We start from the raw sequence: 18882 nt of genomic DNA, 5'->3' as shown, positions 1-18882 counted from the left end.
GAAAATGCGGGGGTCTAACAACCACACCCAACAATTCGTTTGGCAATCTGATAGGACTTACTCCAATATACTTTCTAGACAATTAACTAGACAGTCAGACTCAATCTAGAGTAAAGTATATCAAAGAGTTTAATATCTCTGACTCTTAATACAATCCGTAATTAACAAATAGAAGTCTGTGAGCCCGATTGAATATAAGAGGATTAACTTGAACGGTACCAAAGACCAATGTTCAAGTGTCAATCAATTTAAATCAACAACCCAAGGTCGGATATTCTAATTGATTGAACTTAATGCACAACCTGTGATATTTCAATTATATAATAAAATATAATGTGGAAAAGAAATAACAGAGACACCAGAATTTTGTTAACGAGGAAACCGAAAATACAGAAAAACCCCGGGACCTAGTCCAAATTGAACACCACATTGTATTAAGCCGCTACATACTCTAACCTACTACCAATTAACTTCGGACTGGACTGTAGTTGAACACTAATCAATCTCATACTAATTCAAGGTACAGTTGCATTTCTTACGTCTCTGATCCCAGCAGGATACTACGCACTTGATCCCCGTAGTTGAGCTCACCCACAACCAAGACTTGTTACGACCCAAAGTCGAAGACTTGATAAACAAATCTATCTCACACAGAAAAGTCTATATATTGAATAAATCTGTCTCCCACAGAAATACCCAAGAGTTTTTGTTCCATCTTTTGATAAATCAAGGTGAACAGGAACCAATTGATAAACCGGTCTTATATTCCCGAAGAGCAACCTAGTATTATCAATCACCTCACAATAATCTTAATCGACTAGCGAACAAGATATTTTGGAATCAGAAACGATGAGACGAAGATGTTTGTGATTACTTTTATCTTGCCTATCGGAGAAATTAATCTCGAGTCAATTATTTCAATTGTACTCAATACGATAGAATCGGGCAAGATCAGAACACGTAACTACAAAGAAAATAGTTGGGTCTGGCTTCACAATCCCAATGAAGTCTTTGATGTCGTTAACCTACAGGGTATAGATAGAAACCTAAGGTTAAAGGAGAATCGGCTCTAGTTTATGCAACTAGTAACACACATGAGGTATGTGGGGATTCGATTTCCAAGTTGCTAGAGTTCTCCTTTATATAGTTTTCAAATCAGGGTTTGCAATCCAAGTTACCTTAGTAACAAGGCATTTAATATTCACAGTTAGATGAAAAACCTGATTCAACCAAGCTAATATCTTTCAACCGTTAGATCGAACTTAGCTTGTTACACACAAATGAAATGTACCCTTATTTAGGTTTATTTAACCGCACCTAAATGCGTACACCATGTTGGTTCACAAATAGTTAACCGAGGTTAGCCATATGATTACACTCATATCAACCTTATTCATCTTAACCATAACTAGTTCAAATGACTCAAATGAAACTAGTTAAAGAGTTGTTCAATTGCGATATTCTCATAGAATTTTACAAGAACACAATTGAAGTAAAATCTGTTTGATTCACTCGAACCAATCATGAACATTATATCTACAGTTTGCAAAGATTGCATTCCTTATCATATAAATGTTTATGTTCATGTTTAAAACCGATTTTAGAACTTTAACCTTCAAATATGCAAACGGGTACGCATACTTGAAATACCCGGACTAAGATTGAGTTATGCCGGTACGCAAACGGGTACGCGAACTTCAAAATCCAGCAGAAATTCTCAGACATGAACCTGTAAGCCAGTACACAAACGGGTACGCATACTTAGGTTTCCGGGTTTCTCAAATCAACGGGTACGCAAACGGGTGCACACACTATGGTTCCCGAACATGGATTACATATGTGCAAGAGTGCACAATATGACATATCCAATAATGGCTAAACTCTTATTTCAATCATTGAAACTTTCTTAGAGGATGACAATAGCCATTTTCACACACTATTAGGATCAAAGCAATTTTCAAGTTATTGAAATAATCATTATGAAACATTCCAAGATAACACCAAATGATTGTATCACAAAAACCATGTAAGATGTTACTCGGCAATTTTCACATGATATAAGATAAACTTGGTCGAAGCGAAAGCTTGCCAACACATATTTCGAGAAATATGTAAGCGAGTTAAACTCAGCTCGAAATCTCAAATGTGTATATTGAAAACAATATCATAATACGACTTATGTATAAATATAGGAGATAGAGTAGAAATAGACTTTCCAAGTGATAGATGAGTTTAAGTCTCCACATACCTTTTGTCGATGAAGTTTCACAAGCTCCCCTTAGTAGTTCTTCGTCTTCAAATAATGAACGCCGTGAAAACTAAGCTCAACTACACAATCTACGTCCTTGCCCGAGACATCTATAAATAGGCCAGAAATCAAGACTTATAGTTTTGATCACTAACATTGACAAACATGCTTGAGATAGCAACGCATGCGAGTTCGACCGAGCAGTGCTCTAACAGAGGGCATAATGAAAATGTGAAGCATCGAACACTTAGCCGGGGAGGCCTTTCGAGAAACATATTCATCATGGCTCTGAGAGGAACGCTCACTCAGTCAGAGTTCGTGAAACGGTTCACGGATCATAAAATATGAATCATCACATGCGTTCCTGAAGCCGGGTCAGAAACATGTAGTATCACGATTTTACGATTTTGACCTTTGTCGAAAATCCACCATCAACAACAGTCAAAACATCTTTACTCTATAGATTTTGTTTTTCTATAAATAAAGTTATTGTTTGTCAAGCTAAATATAATCAGTCTTCATATTTCAGCTAGCCATGGAAGAAGAGATTAACGGTAAGCCAATCTCAAACTCCACCTCTCATTTCAGTAATATCTTTTGTTTTTGTGCATTTAGCTTAGTGATTCTTAACTGAAGGTTTCCAAGTCACCGTGACTTGATGGTTTTTTGTCACAATATTTCTAGCAGTTGGAGAGCATAATGATCGTGTGTATTCTTGATAAAAGCAATTGGAGAAGCGTATAAGGGACTCGATATTGGAGATGGATACCCATTTGATGCAGCTATTGTTCGTGACTGCAAAGTAATTATGAGTTGTCATAATATCGAATGGAAAACGACGGACCCAACAACTCATGCCGAGGTGAATGCCATTAGGAAGGTAATTGTACATACGCGCGCGGAAATAAGTGGCTTTGGAAGTAAATACTCATAGGAGCTAAGAATGTTTTGGATTTCACAAAAAAGTGTGCGAAACTAGAGATCCTAATTCACGTCTCAACAGGCGATCGGGATAGGTATAGGTAGCATAGGGTTTACAGAGTGGTGTGGTTGTGATGATCAAGACTAATATACTTGATAAGTTTGTATTGTGATATGATAATGAAACATTGTCCCGGCCTGGGGTGTTTATATGGCAAGCTATAAAAACCTCTTTTTCCACCTTCCCCAGTGCATATCTGAAGGAGCTCAGTTGCGTATTCCCTCCCCTTTTTCTTTTCTCTTCAGTTTTCTTTCTCTTTCTTTACCTCTCTGTTCAACTTTTCTCCACTCCTTCGTGTGAATAGAGAGTGTTATTTTTCTCTTTGCTCATGAGATGGAAAGGGTATTAGTTAGACAGCAACATGTTCTAAAATGTGGGGACTGCCGGCAGTGTGAAAATTTTAAACAGAAACTTCCCATAAGTTGCAAGTGTCTGCCGGCACTGTAATACAAATAACCACAATTTTGATTAAAATAGTTCCGGCATGGCATTCATTCATAAATCCATGCCGGCAGTGACGTGCAATGAATTGGGACTGTAGCGTCAATATCGGCATAATCTTCATATTAACGACCATACCGCCATCTAACGCCGGCACGACATTCATCAAAAATACAATGCCGAAACACCAACACCCGCATAGCCTTCATCTTTGATTTTATGCCGTAAGTGAATTAATTGTCACTGAAATTTTACATTAAATCGGGTTTCACTTGGAGTTCTAAGTAGATAGGATTAGTTATTTCCATGTAACATTCAAATTGACATTCTGAGTAGATAAGATTAGTTATTGCTGTCATTTGGAGTTCTTTGCCACAGATTCCAGTCTAAGCCATGTTCTTTACCAAAAACTCGAACCATTGCCAGTTCGCAGAGCTTTGACATCCATTTTGGCTCGACCCGTTTACAGTTTCGTTACATCTTGTTACCTAAAGCTTTGACATCCATTTTGTGGCTTCTAGAAATTCAATATCTTGCACTCTGTAATATAGCTTGATTTAACAGTCTCTAGCTAAATCTTACGGTGGATTAAAACTTAAATGTTTGATTGGCAAATTATGTTTGAGCTAAATCATTTTGAAAAGACGATGAGAGAAAAAAAATTCCACCGCCAGTGGAGAGAAAATATGAGAAAGAAAAAAACTTAGCATGTTTAATAGGATAGGGATAGTAATCCATATCCTTTATTAGTACTTTTTTAAGTATGAAATTAGAGGGATTACTTTGTTATCGGGCACACTTTTTATAGGAGGTAGCATAAAGCTGTTCACTTTTGCATTTACAGAAATTTCTATAGTCGAAGGTTAAAATCCTGAAGGAAAGGTCAACCAATACCCCATAAAGGTTGACATGGTGTAAAAGGATTAACGCCCTAAGCCACGGAGCGAAACTAGATGAGTTCTCAAGATGTAGGTTTTCATATCGTGCCACTACAAGAGGTGGTCAGTTTACTTGGTTAACGAAGTTAAATCTGCAGTCCTAGCTTGGGTAACTGTAATAGGACATCGTATTCACTTGAGTTTCTCAAATTCTGTGTTAAATACTTGGGATTCTATCTCCATGTAATCTGTAGCTTTCTTTTTTTCATCTACCTCTGGTAGAAACTATGTACATTCTTCTACTTCTTAATACAACTTCCCTTTTGATCAAAAAAAAAAAACAAACAGCCAACAATGGCAAAAAAAAAAAAAAAAAGTGGTAAGTATATAATTGTCCCTCCTTTTCACGGGCTTCACAAATAATCCTATGACACAACAAATATACCCTTTTCAATCCAAAGTCCATCAGGGTCCATTAAAAATTCTGCAACATTGCAAATATACCATTCATATATATTTACTAATATAAAACCAAAAATCAGTTATCAACGGAAAAAAAAAACAGAAAGAGAGAGAGAAGTCGTGCTTCAGCTGAAAATCGAAGAAAAATAACTCGAAAATTTTCTCTGAGAATTCTAGGATCAACATAAAATTTTCTTCTTCTTCTTCTACTGAATTTTTATTCATCAACTTAATCGATTGGATCTGTAAATCTGAGATCTGAGAGCCATTTCTTCATCAACAGAACCTTCTCGATCTGTTTATCTAAAACAAATTGGTAATGGTGATTCGGGATTGAAGATGAATAGAATTGTATATGGTATTTGCATGTTCGATTTGTAGTTTGTAAATCTTCATCTTTGATTTCAGTTTATTCGTATTTTGTGTTGCTGAGATCGTGATTTTGGAAGCTTGATTTTGTGTGTTTGATTCTACTGGATTGATTGGTTCATTTTTTTTTTTTCTGATTCGAGATCGTTATTCATCTCTTAAACATGTATTATTCAATTTTTCAATCTCCGTTTTTTGATTTTAAATTTCTGTTGTTTTACTTAGATCGGCTCATGATTCAATGTTAGGTTTATAATTCATGATTTTAGCTTTAATGTACTTTCTATGAAGCAGTTATGAATTATTTTGGAGAATACTGATTGTTGATTAATTATTTGGAGAATTATTTGGAGAATACTGACTACTGAGTGTTGATGAATTATTTGGAGAATACCGAGTGTTGATGAATCAACTTTAGGATAATTAGAAGTGAGAAGTTAGTGTAATCAATTGGAAGCATAATTAGAATTAGCTAACGTTCGACATTGAATATAACTGTCACGAGGGGGCGCAGCCCCCGAGTGATGTGTGACGTAATTTGAAATCAAAAAATAGGTTAGGTTTAGGATGTTTTCTTATGGTTTGCAGTGAAATTTTTAACATGGAGCATGTATGGTCATGTAGTATTTCATGTAGCAGGTTAACATTTGCACTGATTGCATACTAATCCGATGCGAAGTAACATATATGATACTGTTTATGCTGTTCTTTTGTAGCAAAATCTTGGTTGTTGACATAGTTTTTTCATTGTTGACACTGAAAATTTGTACAATATCCAGATTATTGTATCAACATTGTTTGTTGATGCAAGTTTGTTGGATCAACTTCCATTATTGATGCAACTAACTTGGATAATTTTCTGATTATGGTTGTTGACAGATGTTTTTATTGGATCAACATTGGTTGTTGATACAGGTTTATTGGATCAACTTTCAATGTTGATGCAAGTAACCTGGATAATTTCTGATTATGGTTGTTGACAAATGTTTTATTGGATCAATATTGGTTGTTGATGCAGGTTTGTTGGATCAACTTTCATTGTTAATGCAAATAACCTGGATGATTTTCTGATTATGGTTGTTGACAGATGTTTTTATTGGATCAACATTGGTTTGTTGATCCCAAATTCTGAACACAACTTCTTTTTTTTAATGTTTTATTAGTTTTATTGATCCGTTATGGTTGTTGGAGGCCAAAGATGGCTATTGAAAAGTTCACATTTTGCAATTTGACCGTCTCGCATGATGTTTCGGAATCAACTACTGTCAGCGGGATTATAAGTGTGGTGAAACAAAATTGGCCTTATGTCCCTGGACACCTCGTACTTTTTGGTTACACTGTAGATGGAATTTCACATGTCATAATCACGATTTGTAATTGAGGTTTTTCATTCACTACTGCATCTCGAAAGGGATTGATGTGTTGAAGTTTAACATCCACTTAAGAAGTGTTTGAAAGTCATATGCTTGGGCCAACACCTTAACCGGAGTAGGGAAGGTGTTTGAAAGTGTTAAATATTGTCGTGATACTGTTAAGAAGTGTGAAGTTCACAGTGGTTACAAAACTTTCATACTTAAGAGTGACCAGACACGATACACTATGGAGTGTATCGTTGCCAAAAAAAAAGGTGTGTTTCAATGCAAGACGTTTCACGGAGAGCATTCATGTGATTGAGATCGTTCTAATCCATCAAAAGTAAGAATGACGAAGTCTTTTCTGAAGGATATCTTAATAGATGATTTTCGAGCATCAAAGAAGAAGCGGGCTGCAGCTGATGTCAAAGATCTGCTCCATCTGGAATATGGTGTTGATCTCACGTATAACCAGGCATACCATGGTTTATAGTTCACTAAATAGTGTCTTTGGGGTGATGACATTAAGTCCTATTCAGATTTTGTTTGGTATAAAGAATCAATTGAACGTTATAATCCTGGAAGCGTCGTCAAGTTTGAGTATGATGGTGTAACGAAGCAGTTCCAAAGGTTTTTTGTTGCTTTCGAAGCTTCCATTACTGGTTTCAATAATTACTGTCATCCGATGTTATTTATTGATTGTACTTTTCTCACTGGGAAGTTTAAGGGCGGTCTTATGGTTGCTTGCGGGAAAACTGGTAACCAAGGTATGATTTTTAATATTTTTTCTCTTTTTTAATTATTAAGTGTTTCAACTTTGGTTGTTGATTACACAATATAGTCTGATATGTCCCTGTATTTCAATTTTATGGATCACATAACTTATGTTGATCCCATAACTTTTGTTGTCGATTCCATATATTTGTATCAACTTTTGTTGTTGATCCCATATTTTTGTATCAACTTTTGTTGTTGGTCCATAATTTCAATTGTTGATTCCATAACTTTTGTTGTTGATCCCATAATTCCAGTTGTTGATTACATAACTTTTTCTAGTTGGTTCCATAATTCTTGTTGTTGATCCCATAATTTTTGTTGTTCACCCCATAACTTGTTCATGGATTTCAGTTTTTATGGGTCACTTTATGAATTTTTGGTGTTTTATTGTTTGTTGTAGAGATCTATCTAGTTGCATTTGGAATTGTTCCTTGCGAAAATTGTGAGAGTTGGAAATGGTTCTTAACCAAATTGAAGGGTATTATCAGTGAAGATCGTCCGATGACCATCATATCAAATCGTGGAACTGGTCTTTTGAAGCATGTCCCTGTGATCTTTCCAAACGCTCACCATTCCTACTGTTTGTACCACATGAAAGGGAAAATTCCTGTTCCAAAGGGAAAGAGTAGGCAAACTGCTGTGAAGTTGTTTGAAGAGTGCTACACTGCGTTAACAAAGGATAAATTTTATGCTGCTGTAAAGAGTATGAGCAATCTGAAGCTGGATTCAGTTATTGATTGGATGGTAAATATTTCATTCCAGAACTGGGCTGCTCATGCATTTCTAGGAGAAAGATTTGGTGAGAACACATCGAACATTGCTGAGAGTTTTAACAGTGTGATTAAGCATGATAAGCGGCTTCCAGCACTTGAGCTTATCGATTGTATTCGTGCTAAGGTAATGGAGCAGAACTACAAGAAGTTGGTGGAGTTTAGTAAGTGGACTGCAAAGCTTACTTAACAAGAGGGTGACTGACTGCCGTTTTTACAAGTTACGAAGATCAAGTGTAAAGTTTTTGAGATCACTTCTCTTACTGAAAAGCACACAGTCGACTTGGATGCTAAGACATGCACTTGCAATTGGTGGTAGAAGCATAGTTTCCCTTGCAGATTGGGGAAGATGAACCTTACAAGTACATCATTCTGTATTATACGACCGAGTACTATAGGGGTTTGTCTATCCTATTCCGTACAGTGATAGGCCTCCTAAAATTTATTAGGATGGTTATGTCTTGCCTCCAACAGTGGTCGAGCATCAGCTGGAAGGCCAACTAGTTCAAGGTACAGGGATCTAGAGAGAAAGTTCGCAAGAAAAGGAAGTGTGATCAGTGTGAGAGTCTTGCCTTCCATAACCGTCATAGATGTTGCAGAGCTGCTTTGGTTCCTCGTGAACCAGTGTTCCGCAAGGATTCTACTTCCAGGATGATCAACTTTTTGAGGAGGATGTTGTTCTGAAGTTTTGTGAATGCTTTCCTATTTTTCTGAATTGTTTTTTATATGACATACATTTTGTTTAGTTTATGTCACCTTGGATGTTAGTTCTTTTATGCTTTCCTATTTTTCTTGTTGGATTTGTTTTTTTTTAATGACATACATTTTGTTTTATTTGTTATGAATGTTATTCTTATGTTTTGTAAAGCTTATGTCAGTTTGCAGGTTCCAGGTTTACTGGTTTTTACAGGAAAAAGTACAATGTAAACAGTATCAACATATCAATGTTGATCCTATTCATGGGATCAACTTCCATTGTTGATGCTTAATAAAAAGAAGAAAAAAATGCATGGTTTTAGCTGTATACACAAGCTAACTCCATTAGTTGTACATATATAAGTTAACTTGTATATACAAGAAACCAATCACTCATTGATCCATTATTGTTCACCCATTGCCTTTTCGGGATCAACTTCCATTGTTGATCCCCCATTTTTAGATCAACTTCCATTGTTGATTCTTAATAAAAAGAAAAAAATTGCATGGTTTCATTTGTATATACAAGTTAACTCCATTAGCTCTACATACCTGCAATCTTTAATACCAACATTCACTCACTTGATAACAAACCAATCATTCATTCATTAAACCAAACTAATGTATAGAAATCAGTAAACTAAACTAATACTAACATTAATTCATAACAAATCATTACAAATAGATCATCCAAATTGTTCAGAACATAAAAAGACTTGCAGACATTTCTTTACAGTAACTAGGATGTCTTTTCAAACTAACTTCCAATCATCAGACCTATATTTTTCTTACCAACTACACTTAAGATGTTTCTTTTTTCATAGCATGAACAATATATTTCATTAATCTAATGTTTCAACAGAGTCTTATAAATTGAGTATTTCTTCAACTGAGTCTGTAAGTTGTTTTTCTTCCTTATCTTCTTCAGGTGTGTCTGTAATTTCTAAAATTGGTTTCCATGCATCAAATTCCCCCAACATCCTTGCAGTCATCTTCACTCTCTTCCTGTTAATCTTTTCATGGTATTCGACGCTCTTATCATCTACATCCAAGCAGTGTCCACGCTTCACCAAACACTTCATGAATAAGAAAATGTGGATTGCACAGTCCTACCCTTTTTGTTTTGGTACATGGTAGTGCGAAAATCATGTACTTACTGATCCAAGTGTTTCGACATCTGTTTTTCCAATTTCGTACAGGACATCAGTCAATGGTTGTACCATGACAGCGTATTGGTGGTGTTATCCTGGGTTGTGATATATGGTGTTGAAAACTAACCATCTTCCACCTATTAACGCAAGCAGCACCCAATGAAATGGTCTTTTTTTCTTGTCCTGGAGACACATTGGTATGAGCAGGTACGTGTCATCGCCATTCACTGTGTAATTATGCCTTACCTGAGTTGTAATCCCACATGCCTCCACTTTCGTGGAATCTTTGGTAGCTACTGCGCCCCTCATCAGTTGTTGCATCATATTTTTGACATTAGTTTGTTTTTGATATTAGATAACAACAAGTATATCATAAATTTTTTATCAAATTTGGTTGCCGATACTATAATTTTGAAATTGGTATTCTCAAATTCCAGATTTTTGAGGGCCAATAACCATTGTTTATACAAAAAGTTGTAGTATTGTTCAGTTTTTTGTGTCAACTTTTGTTGTTGATCCAATTTATTTTTGTACTATAAAACTAAAAATAATTTATTCATGTATACTTGTACCATCCCTAGAACACTAAATTGTTTCATCTCACCTAAATAAGATGTCAACTACGATAATACAGACCTAAATAAGTTGATGTAACAAGTTATTGAAAAGACAAATTAAGAGTCTTCGTTACTTACATAAGTATTTGTTGACAGAATCAAATGCTTTTTCCCGTAGTAGTTCGGCTTACTTGGATCTTCCATCTTTAATTGCAGCAAGTTGATGTAGTAATCAACAATCTCGATGTTAATGTTTTGGTTATCCATTAGAGCTTGGATATGCTTTCCAAAGACGATCTCTTCCAAGTCATTGTTGAAATAAAAGCTACATGCTCTGACACTACATTTTTCAAATGAAAATATTATTTTCATGACATAACATATTAGAAATTCTAAGTGTAACTTGGATTACAATAGTTTTTGCGCAGATATTCCATGGCATCAACTTTGATTGTTTACACTTATAAATGAACAAACAAGTTGTTACAGAGATACATACTTTTTTGTCGCTTTCTCAAAAAATAGACGAAATACCTTTTCTTCTTCCTCGGTGCAGGATTTATAGAGTTTGAGTTTTTATGGCTTCTTCAGCTGTGTTAGCTCAGGTGGCGTCACATCAATGTAATCGTCGAGGTCGATTATTGACGGTTCTTCAACAACTCTCCCCTTCTTCTTCTTCTTCTTCTTCTTCTTCTTCTTTCCCTTTCCCCCTTTCTTCCCCTTGTTTTCATACTTCGTTATCGCTTTACTTTGAGGTGTGTATTTATGTGGCATCTTGCTTGACCTTGTGTTATGCTTCACTCCTCTTTCAATAGTGTCGCACTGATTCCTTTAGATCTGTGTCGCTTCAAAATCATCGTCTTGGGTGGTGTCCCATTCTTCCTCTTCAGTTGTCCCATCAATTCCATCTACTTTGCATATCACTTTAAGCCCTTCCAATACATCCTCGTCTTCTGCAGGTGCAGAATCATCCTCTTCCGTTTGTTGTGTAGGAGTATATTTTGTTTGCTGTATAGGAGCATCTTTCATCTGCTGTGTAGGAGTATCAAGTATTCCGGCAGTGATCGTACTGAAGCTTGGGGTAGTACCTGTATGGAAATAATCCAATTAGATTAACATGAAACAAGCTTATGTAAACAATATCAACTATCATTGTTGACCTATTGGTTTGGGATCAACAATTATTATTGGTCCTTTCATGGGATCAACTTCCATTGTTTACCCCACATTATTGGATCCAAATTCTACTGTTGACACTTAAAAAAATAAAAAAGTATGCATGGTTTTATCTGTATGCACAAGTTAATTCCATTATGTGGAAATACCCTGCAATGCTAACACTCATTTCTTGATAACAAACCAATCATTCATTATTGTTGACCCATTGCTTTCATGGATCAACTTTCATTGTTAATACATAATAAATAAATAAATAAATAAATGCATGGTTTTATCTGTAAACTTAAGTAAACTCAATTAGCTCCACATACCTGTTATCTTTAATACTAACATTCACTGATTTTCATTCATTAAGGATGTATAGAAATCAGTAAACCAAACTAATACTAATATTAATCCAAACTGTGCATAACATAAAAAGACTTGCATACAATTCTTATAGCTAACACTTGTAGAGTTAAACACTAAGAAGTAAATTGATTACTTCTTCAACTGAGTTAAAATAGTACCTGTAGCGACATAATCCACTTTGAAAACCCTTCTGAAAGCTCTTTTATAAATTGCATGTACTTGCATCTGACAATGACAACGTCAGTTGACTTGATTCTGGTTCTTCGTCTACATTCAAGTCAGCTTCAGTCTCCTTTCCAGATGGTTCTCCACTTGAGTTAATTCAGTCTCTAAGATATCTTTGGTTGCAACTGAATCATGTCCTTGTTATTGTCAATAATATTCTTCATGAAGATTATGTTTTTCATCAATATTCTTGTTTGACCCCTTCTTTGATAAGTTATTTCCTGCTTGTCACATTCAAGATACTCTGCCAGGTCCTCATTCTTCTTCCTCTCTACTTCCAATTCTCGTGCTGGTGCTGATAGGTCAACTAAATACATCTCATCTTCTGTAACCGGATCAACAAAATCTTCATGGACCTGCAAACCGGTGTGCAATACAGTGAGCAAAGTATTTTTTGGGTGATAATCTATTTTTTCTCACATTCTACCCTTCCCTGAGTGAGGTGCGACGTATATAAAGTTGCATCTAAAACTATATTTTGGGCAATATATAGGTGGAGTACATTTCAGATATGATGTCAACTTTGGTTGTTGATTTCATTCATTGGGGATCAACTTCCATTGTTGATATACAAAGTCTATAATACATTTCAGATATTGTGCGAACTTTGGTTATTGATTCCATTCATTGGGGATCAAATTTCATTGTTGATACACAAAATCTGTAATACATTTCAGATGGCAACTCGGTATCATTTCTTTATCTTTATCATCTATAATCACACTTGTTTTCCTAATCCTACTCTGAACCACCTCTAATTTAAATACACAGATACAAAAAAATGTGCATAATCATACTTGTCTGCAGTAGATTTCAGTTATTTTGTGTCAACTTTAGTTGTTGATCCATTTGCTGGGATCAACTTCCATTGTTCACACACAAAATATTGGTTTCTGTACTAGGAAATTTAAAGAGAGCTAGAAAAAAATTACCTGATGTTTAAACCAAGTCATATCTATTCCCTCTCTAGATTTTTCTTCAAAATCATTGCGAAGTTTCTTGCACAATGTGTGCTGGTTCAATCTTAGGAATCTCGGAGTTCTGGTTTCAAAACCCTCCCTCTTGTCGATGTAGTTCCCAGTGTGTTCACAGAACCAATGATGGATGCAGAGAAATGAAAGAGGTTAGTTTTTGCATACTGTATGCAACATTGTACTATATACAAATATAAACATTTTACTTTGAAATAAATATCGTTTACTTGTCGGTATCATTGTAGTGCATCCAATAACAATCCTTTTTTTTTTCCTTTTTGTTTTGAGATGTTCGAAATAAAAAAATATACAATGTGATATGCCATGACACTTTATCCATTTGTAGAACATGAGGTAACTATTTCCTCGCAAAGCTTGTTGTTCCAGTATCTGGGAAGAAAAACACCGCACCCAACCACATGGCAAAAATCCTGAAAAAATACTCCGGGTCGGACTCTTCTCCACCTGAAATTCTTAGTTTGTTTTCAACCCCAGTCTTAGTTATTTTATGCTTACAATTTGGCTCTTTCTCTGGTCTGAACTTGGTATTCCAAAATTTCCTGCATTCATCTTGGTGCTTTGATTTAAGTCTCCTCTTGAAATATTCACTCTCTATAATTCTTCTGATTTTGAAGATCAACGCAAATTCCCTTGCATCCAGAGAGCACTCTGTATAATTCTCCTCATTTTCAGGATCTCCAGATGCGAGCTTCTTCGTTTCTTTATTAAATCCACTAAGTAGCAGCCGTATTGCAAGATTTATTCTTTTTAACCATTTAGGAGTCACTATACTATTGTTGTCTGCTGTGTAGAATGGGCTGAAGATGTCCCACAAAGGATTGGCGTTCGGTGCTTTTGCAAGGATTGGTTGCTTCTTATTTCCTTCTTTTTCTAGTTCAAACAGCTTGTATTAAAAAACTCCCCATTTCAACTAATGGAATGAGACCTCCTTTGAATGTAACTTCGTTCTCCCTTGGCCTACCTGCATACATTCAACTCAACCATTGACTTATTTCTTTTTAATAGTTAAACAACTAATGATATGGCAGCATAAAACACAACTCAATATTGTTACCTTTGAGTTCATTTCGCGGCTTCGCATCTGATTCTTTCTTTTCCTCAGTTACTTTTTCTTCCTCTGATTCTTCTCCCTCCTCCTCTGATTTGTTCTCTTTTTCGTCTGAATCTTCTTCTTCCTCTTCTTCTGATTCTTCAATTATCATCTTCTTCTTTCTTTTACCTGATGGTTCCTCTTCATTTTTCTTCTTTTTCTTCACCTTTTCTTTCTGTTCATCATCTAATTTCTTTTTGTTCTCCTTCTTTCTTTTCGTTGCTTTAACTTTTTCAATCTCTTGCGATTTGTCTTCTTCTAATCTTCTTGTCCATCTTTTTTTCTTTTTGTTGCTTTGACTTTTCATTATGTTGATCATTTTTCTGCTTTGTCCTTCTTTCAATCTGTTGTTGTTTTTCTTCCAATAACTTCTTATGTTTGTTTCCTACATCTTTTGGAATCTGTTTCGGTTGATCCTCTTCTTGATTCTTCTGGCTTAACCGCGGTGATCTCCTCATTTGATTGTTATATTTCAAACAACAGTGATATAGTCAGCATTCTTATTCATTCAATAACACAACAATAACAGTTGAACAGTTAGTAAAATGGGATCAACTCCTATTGTTGATCCTATCTAATGTCATCAACTCCCGTTGTTGACAATTACTGGTATAATAGTACTTGGTTTTCGATTGTTATGGGATCAACTACTATTGTTGATCCCATCAATGGAATCAACTTATGTTGTTGATTCCATTTTATGTGATCAACTATTGTTGTTGATCTCATTTTATACTTGTATAATTATAGTTGGTTTTCAGTTTTATGGCATCAACTCATGTTGTTGATCCCATTAATTGGATTAACTTTTGTTGTTCAAAAGAAGGGAATGGCATGTTCACCAACGAAAATAATAAAAAAGCTACTTCTAAATAACAAGATCACTTACAATAACATTTATTTGCTGTCAACTTTGGTTGTTGACACAATTTTATGGGATCAACTTTTATTGTTGATCCCATATATGGTCTACCATTAGCATCAACAACAACAACTGAAACATCAACTTTTTTTCTTATTTCATTGAACTTTTTTATTCTTGTTTCAACAGATAACTGTAACATTATTCTTCAAATATTTGTAGAATCAACATGCTATTATTTTAGAATACAACTCACAGAACACGGAGAATAAATCATTTTATGAGTTGATCCCCTATTAGCATCAACATCAACTGAAACTTGATTTTTTTGCAGAACTTGTTGACATCAACATGCAATTACTGAATGACACACTCACACTCACACAAACAGAACAATAGATGCTGTGAAAGTCAAAATCAACTAAAGAAATCATTTCTTACCTCTTTTATCCGAAACTGCAACTGATGAAAATCAAAACCAACTCCAACGTCTGAAAAAGCCTAAACTAACCTAAAATCAATCAATTAGATACCAAACTGATTAGATACCAAATCAAATCAAACATATTAGTAGCAGGAATTGCTGATAAATCATACATGCAACAATTTTTTTTCTTCAGAAAATGAAATCTGATTTCAAAATCGAAAGCGTAAAACTGTAATAAATCAAAATCAACACCAAAATAGTCACTTAATACAATACATCTATGAGGGATTTTAGTGTTTTTACCTGTGCAATCTTTATTTTGTTCTTGAAACTCCGTAAACTCACTAATACCTAATTTCGATCATTTTTTCACTGTTTTTTTATTTTCTTCAAAGTACAGATGATTCAAATGATGGGGTTATGATGATATATATATATATATAGATCGACGGTTTTGTTTATCGTTTTGATTGACGGTTTTTTTTCGGTTTCGTTTTCAAAATCTGCTGCTGTAGTTGCAACAACTGGATGAACGAAAAGGAGGAGAGAGAGACAGATCGATTTGGAAACGGCTACTGCACTAAATGACTAACATTATAATCGTGAAATATATTGATGGGTACATTTGTAATCTGACAATCCGGATATTTTAGGGGAGGGTATTTTTGTTGGGCCTCTATTTATTTAATTAATGTTCCCAAAGTAAAATAAAGTAAATAAACCGAGGTGGCAAGAAAGTTTAGCACTCCTAGCTGATGCACCTAAATAACTCAAAAAGTAAAATCCCACCAAACGAAACCTTCAAATATAGATATAGTTGAACCAGAAACTGGTGAGAGAGTTATATTTAAGGGTAAACAGAAAAAAGAAAAGGAACTAATTTCAATGTTATTCCTAAAAGAGAAAAAGAAAGTAAAATGAATTTAACTGTTGCTCTTAAATATGTTTAACAGATGAGGAGCTTTGTCCAAAAAGAAAATACACAAAGAAGAAGCCTGAGACCGTGTAGTTTAGCATCCTTGCAGGTTCCTACCTTCTGCTCTTTAAAGCCATATAACTTCTATTTCCTACAGTTTCAAAACAGATCAGCATGTCACTTACTACAGCACACAAGTCACCATTCTCTACATGTTATAAACATGAAGATCCCACAAAACATTATGAATAAACCTGAATCTGAAGAAAGAATGTGTATGTAAACTACACACTGCCAGTTGCCAGCATTGTTCTATTCCGCAACCTATATAACGGGTCGCAAGGCTTCACTAGTATACACGACAATGTTTCATTAAATACCTAAGCCCCCTCCTAACCTTTAACACCAAGCCTAGTTCAGGAAACTACCTGTACAAGCACTTCCAAGCCTAGTTCAGGAAACTACCTGTACAACCACGTCAGTGAGGAACATCAAAGATCAAACATGGTAGTGTGAGTCAAAACAATGACTGGCTAATCATACAAATTGCTCAAGAACTGCGAATCTAAGGGTTCAGTTAAGGGTGCCAAACTGTTGGTGCTATGGGTTTACAATAATGGTAATTTACGGGCTGCCTTCATGTGTTCGGTAGCTTGTTTTGTGTAGTGTGAGCTGTTGCAGTGGGTGATTTTCCATCTCGTTGAACTCTGCAATCAGCTCTCACTTCTTCCTTATTTGGTTCATTCGCTATTGCTGTTAGCGTGTGTGTGTGGTGATACATACTTCTGGTATGCTAGTTGTTGTTCCCTGATGTGTGCTTCCTTGCAGTGAGTGTTTTCTTCCCTCGTCAAACTCTGCAGGTAAAGGCTGAATAGTTTGTTGTGTGCATAAATAATGCAAGGCTGTTTTTGACTTGCTGGTTTTCTACGCCGTGTTTTGCCGGTGTGGTTTGTTCTTTTTAAGGTCTTTCTGTAACCATTTGCAAGGCTATGGAAATTTTAGCTTCAAAAACTGCTTACTCATGGTTTGTGACAACAAACTAGTCACTGTCCCTTATGGCAAGCGATTTACCTCTTCATCAGCCTTCCTCTCGTGTGTTTATGGTGTGTAATGGTTGTGCTGAGTTAAAGACAATCTCAAGGTGCCTTGTCCTGCCTCCTTGAGTTTGAGGAGGGAAATGGTGTGTAATGGTTGTGCTGAGTTAAGAGTGTAACGGCACAAGTATGCGAAGGTCCTGTAAGTATGACAAGGGCGCGTGTCCTAGGGAGTCGGTCAATGTGATACTAGTCTGAGTCTATGTATACTCTGAGTATCATTGTAAATGTTAACCAATTCAGTCAATAAGAAACAAAAGTATAAAATGTAGATCTGAAATCCACTAAGGTTAAACTATTGCACGGCAAACACTGTTTTAGGCAACATGCAAAATGCAGATTCATCACATAGCAGTGGTTTCTCTCTCTGACTCTACTGATTCAATCTCTCAACCGCGATTATAACTAAAAACAAAAAATAAAACATTGCATGCGTACATGGGTGTATTTTTACACAACTAAGTATTCTCAACTCACCACAATCAAACTTCATAATCGTGAAACCAGCAGTTCAATGGCAACCCAATCAGAATACAATTGCATGATTTCTAAGTTTCTAGTTACAAATATTTCTATCGAAATCCAAAGCTATGAATTGAATTAGAAAGTCATTCGAAAATCAGAAACCCAATAAGAAACAGGAAATAGAGGGTGAAGATTTTACCTAATGTCTTAACCAGATCCAACAATGATGTTATTGATAGGGATGAAAATCAATTTGACGAAGAACCCAACAAACCCCATCACAACAAAACCAATAGCAGTACGGAATGCCACCTTTGTGAATTCTGCATAAAACAATAATCATAAAAATCAAAATCAAAATTTCCAAAAAAGAAGTCCAAAATCAAGAAATGGAAAAGGTTTGAGATGATAATAACCTTTCTGATCAGGTTTGTGACATCTCTTGACGAGACGAATACTGTCCTTAGCGAATTCTCTCAATGGATCAACTACTGAATCAATTGCGTCCATTTCTGTTGAAGCGTGTAGAGGAGACAAAAGAGAAATCAGCCATTTTAAGTTCGATTTTCTTGAGTCCAGTTAAGATATACACGTA

At 35.4% G+C, this 18882-nt stretch overlaps 2 protein-coding genes across 7 annotated transcripts; one reads left to right on the top strand and one right to left on the bottom strand.

Moving 5' to 3' along the window:
- Nucleotides 1–7081: 7081 nt before the first annotated feature.
- LOC113278986 lies at nucleotides 7082–8469 on the top strand. The gene is made up of 3 exons (XM_026527702.1): nucleotides 7082–7217; nucleotides 7272–7499; nucleotides 7910–8469. Exons 1-3 carry the CDS (start codon nucleotides 7082–7084, stop codon nucleotides 8467–8469), a joined length of 924 nt encoding a protein of 307 aa, XP_026383487.1.
- Nucleotides 8470–14304: 5835 nt separating this feature from the next.
- On the bottom strand, nucleotides 14305–18844 carry LOC113281464 (protein transport protein Sec61 subunit gamma-like). Of its 6 annotated transcripts, XR_003326159.1 has the most exons (5): nucleotides 18704–18844; nucleotides 18487–18610; nucleotides 15827–15896; nucleotides 14488–14973; nucleotides 14305–14394 (listed from the first exon to the last, which is right to left on the bottom strand). XR_003326159.1 is itself a non-coding variant. In XM_026530201.1 (3 exons), the coding sequence occupies exons 2-3, from the start codon at nucleotides 14840–14842 to the stop codon at nucleotides 14309–14311; spliced, it is 441 nt and encodes a 146-aa protein (XP_026385986.1). In that variant the 5' UTR covers nucleotides 14843–14973; nucleotides 15827–15900; the 3' UTR covers nucleotides 14305–14308. The 6 variants fall into 6 exon arrangements, 5 of the variants coding, with proteins under 5 accessions (XP_026385986.1, XP_026385985.1, XP_026385989.1 ...); XM_026530201.1 differs by lacking the exons at nucleotides 18487–18610; nucleotides 18704–18844 and having other exon boundaries at nucleotides 15827–15900; XM_026530204.1 differs by lacking the exons at nucleotides 14305–14394; nucleotides 14488–14973 and having other exon boundaries at nucleotides 15519–15896.
- Between the last annotated feature and the right edge of the window lie 38 nt (nucleotides 18845–18882).

This window comes from Papaver somniferum, chromosome 5, assembly GCF_003573695.1.
Source record: "Papaver somniferum cultivar HN1 chromosome 5, ASM357369v1, whole genome shotgun sequence".
Classification (NCBI taxonomy): Eukaryota; Viridiplantae; Streptophyta; class Magnoliopsida; order Ranunculales; family Papaveraceae; genus Papaver; species Papaver somniferum.
This window is presented reverse-complemented; position numbering and strand designations above follow the sequence as displayed.

Coding starts and splice junctions, on each gene's coding strand:
- LOC113278986 (XM_026527702.1), top strand. CDS start 7,082: ATGACGAAGTCTTTTCTGAAGGATATCTTAATAGATGATTTTCGAGCA. Junction 7,218..7,271: donor GTATAACCAGGCATACCATG/GTTTATAGTTCA, acceptor AGTCCTATTCAG/ATTTTGTTTGGTATAAAGAA. Junction 7,500..7,909: donor CGGGAAAACTGGTAACCAAG/GTATGATTTTTA, acceptor TGTTTGTTGTAG/AGATCTATCTAGTTGCATTT.
- LOC113281464 (XM_026530201.1), bottom strand. CDS start 14,842: ATGATCAACATAATGAAAAGTCAAAGCAACAAAAAGAAAAAAAGATGG. Junction 14,395..14,487: donor GCCGCGAAATGAACTCAAAG/GTAACAATATTG, acceptor GAATGTATGCAG/GTAGGCCAAGGGAGAACGAA.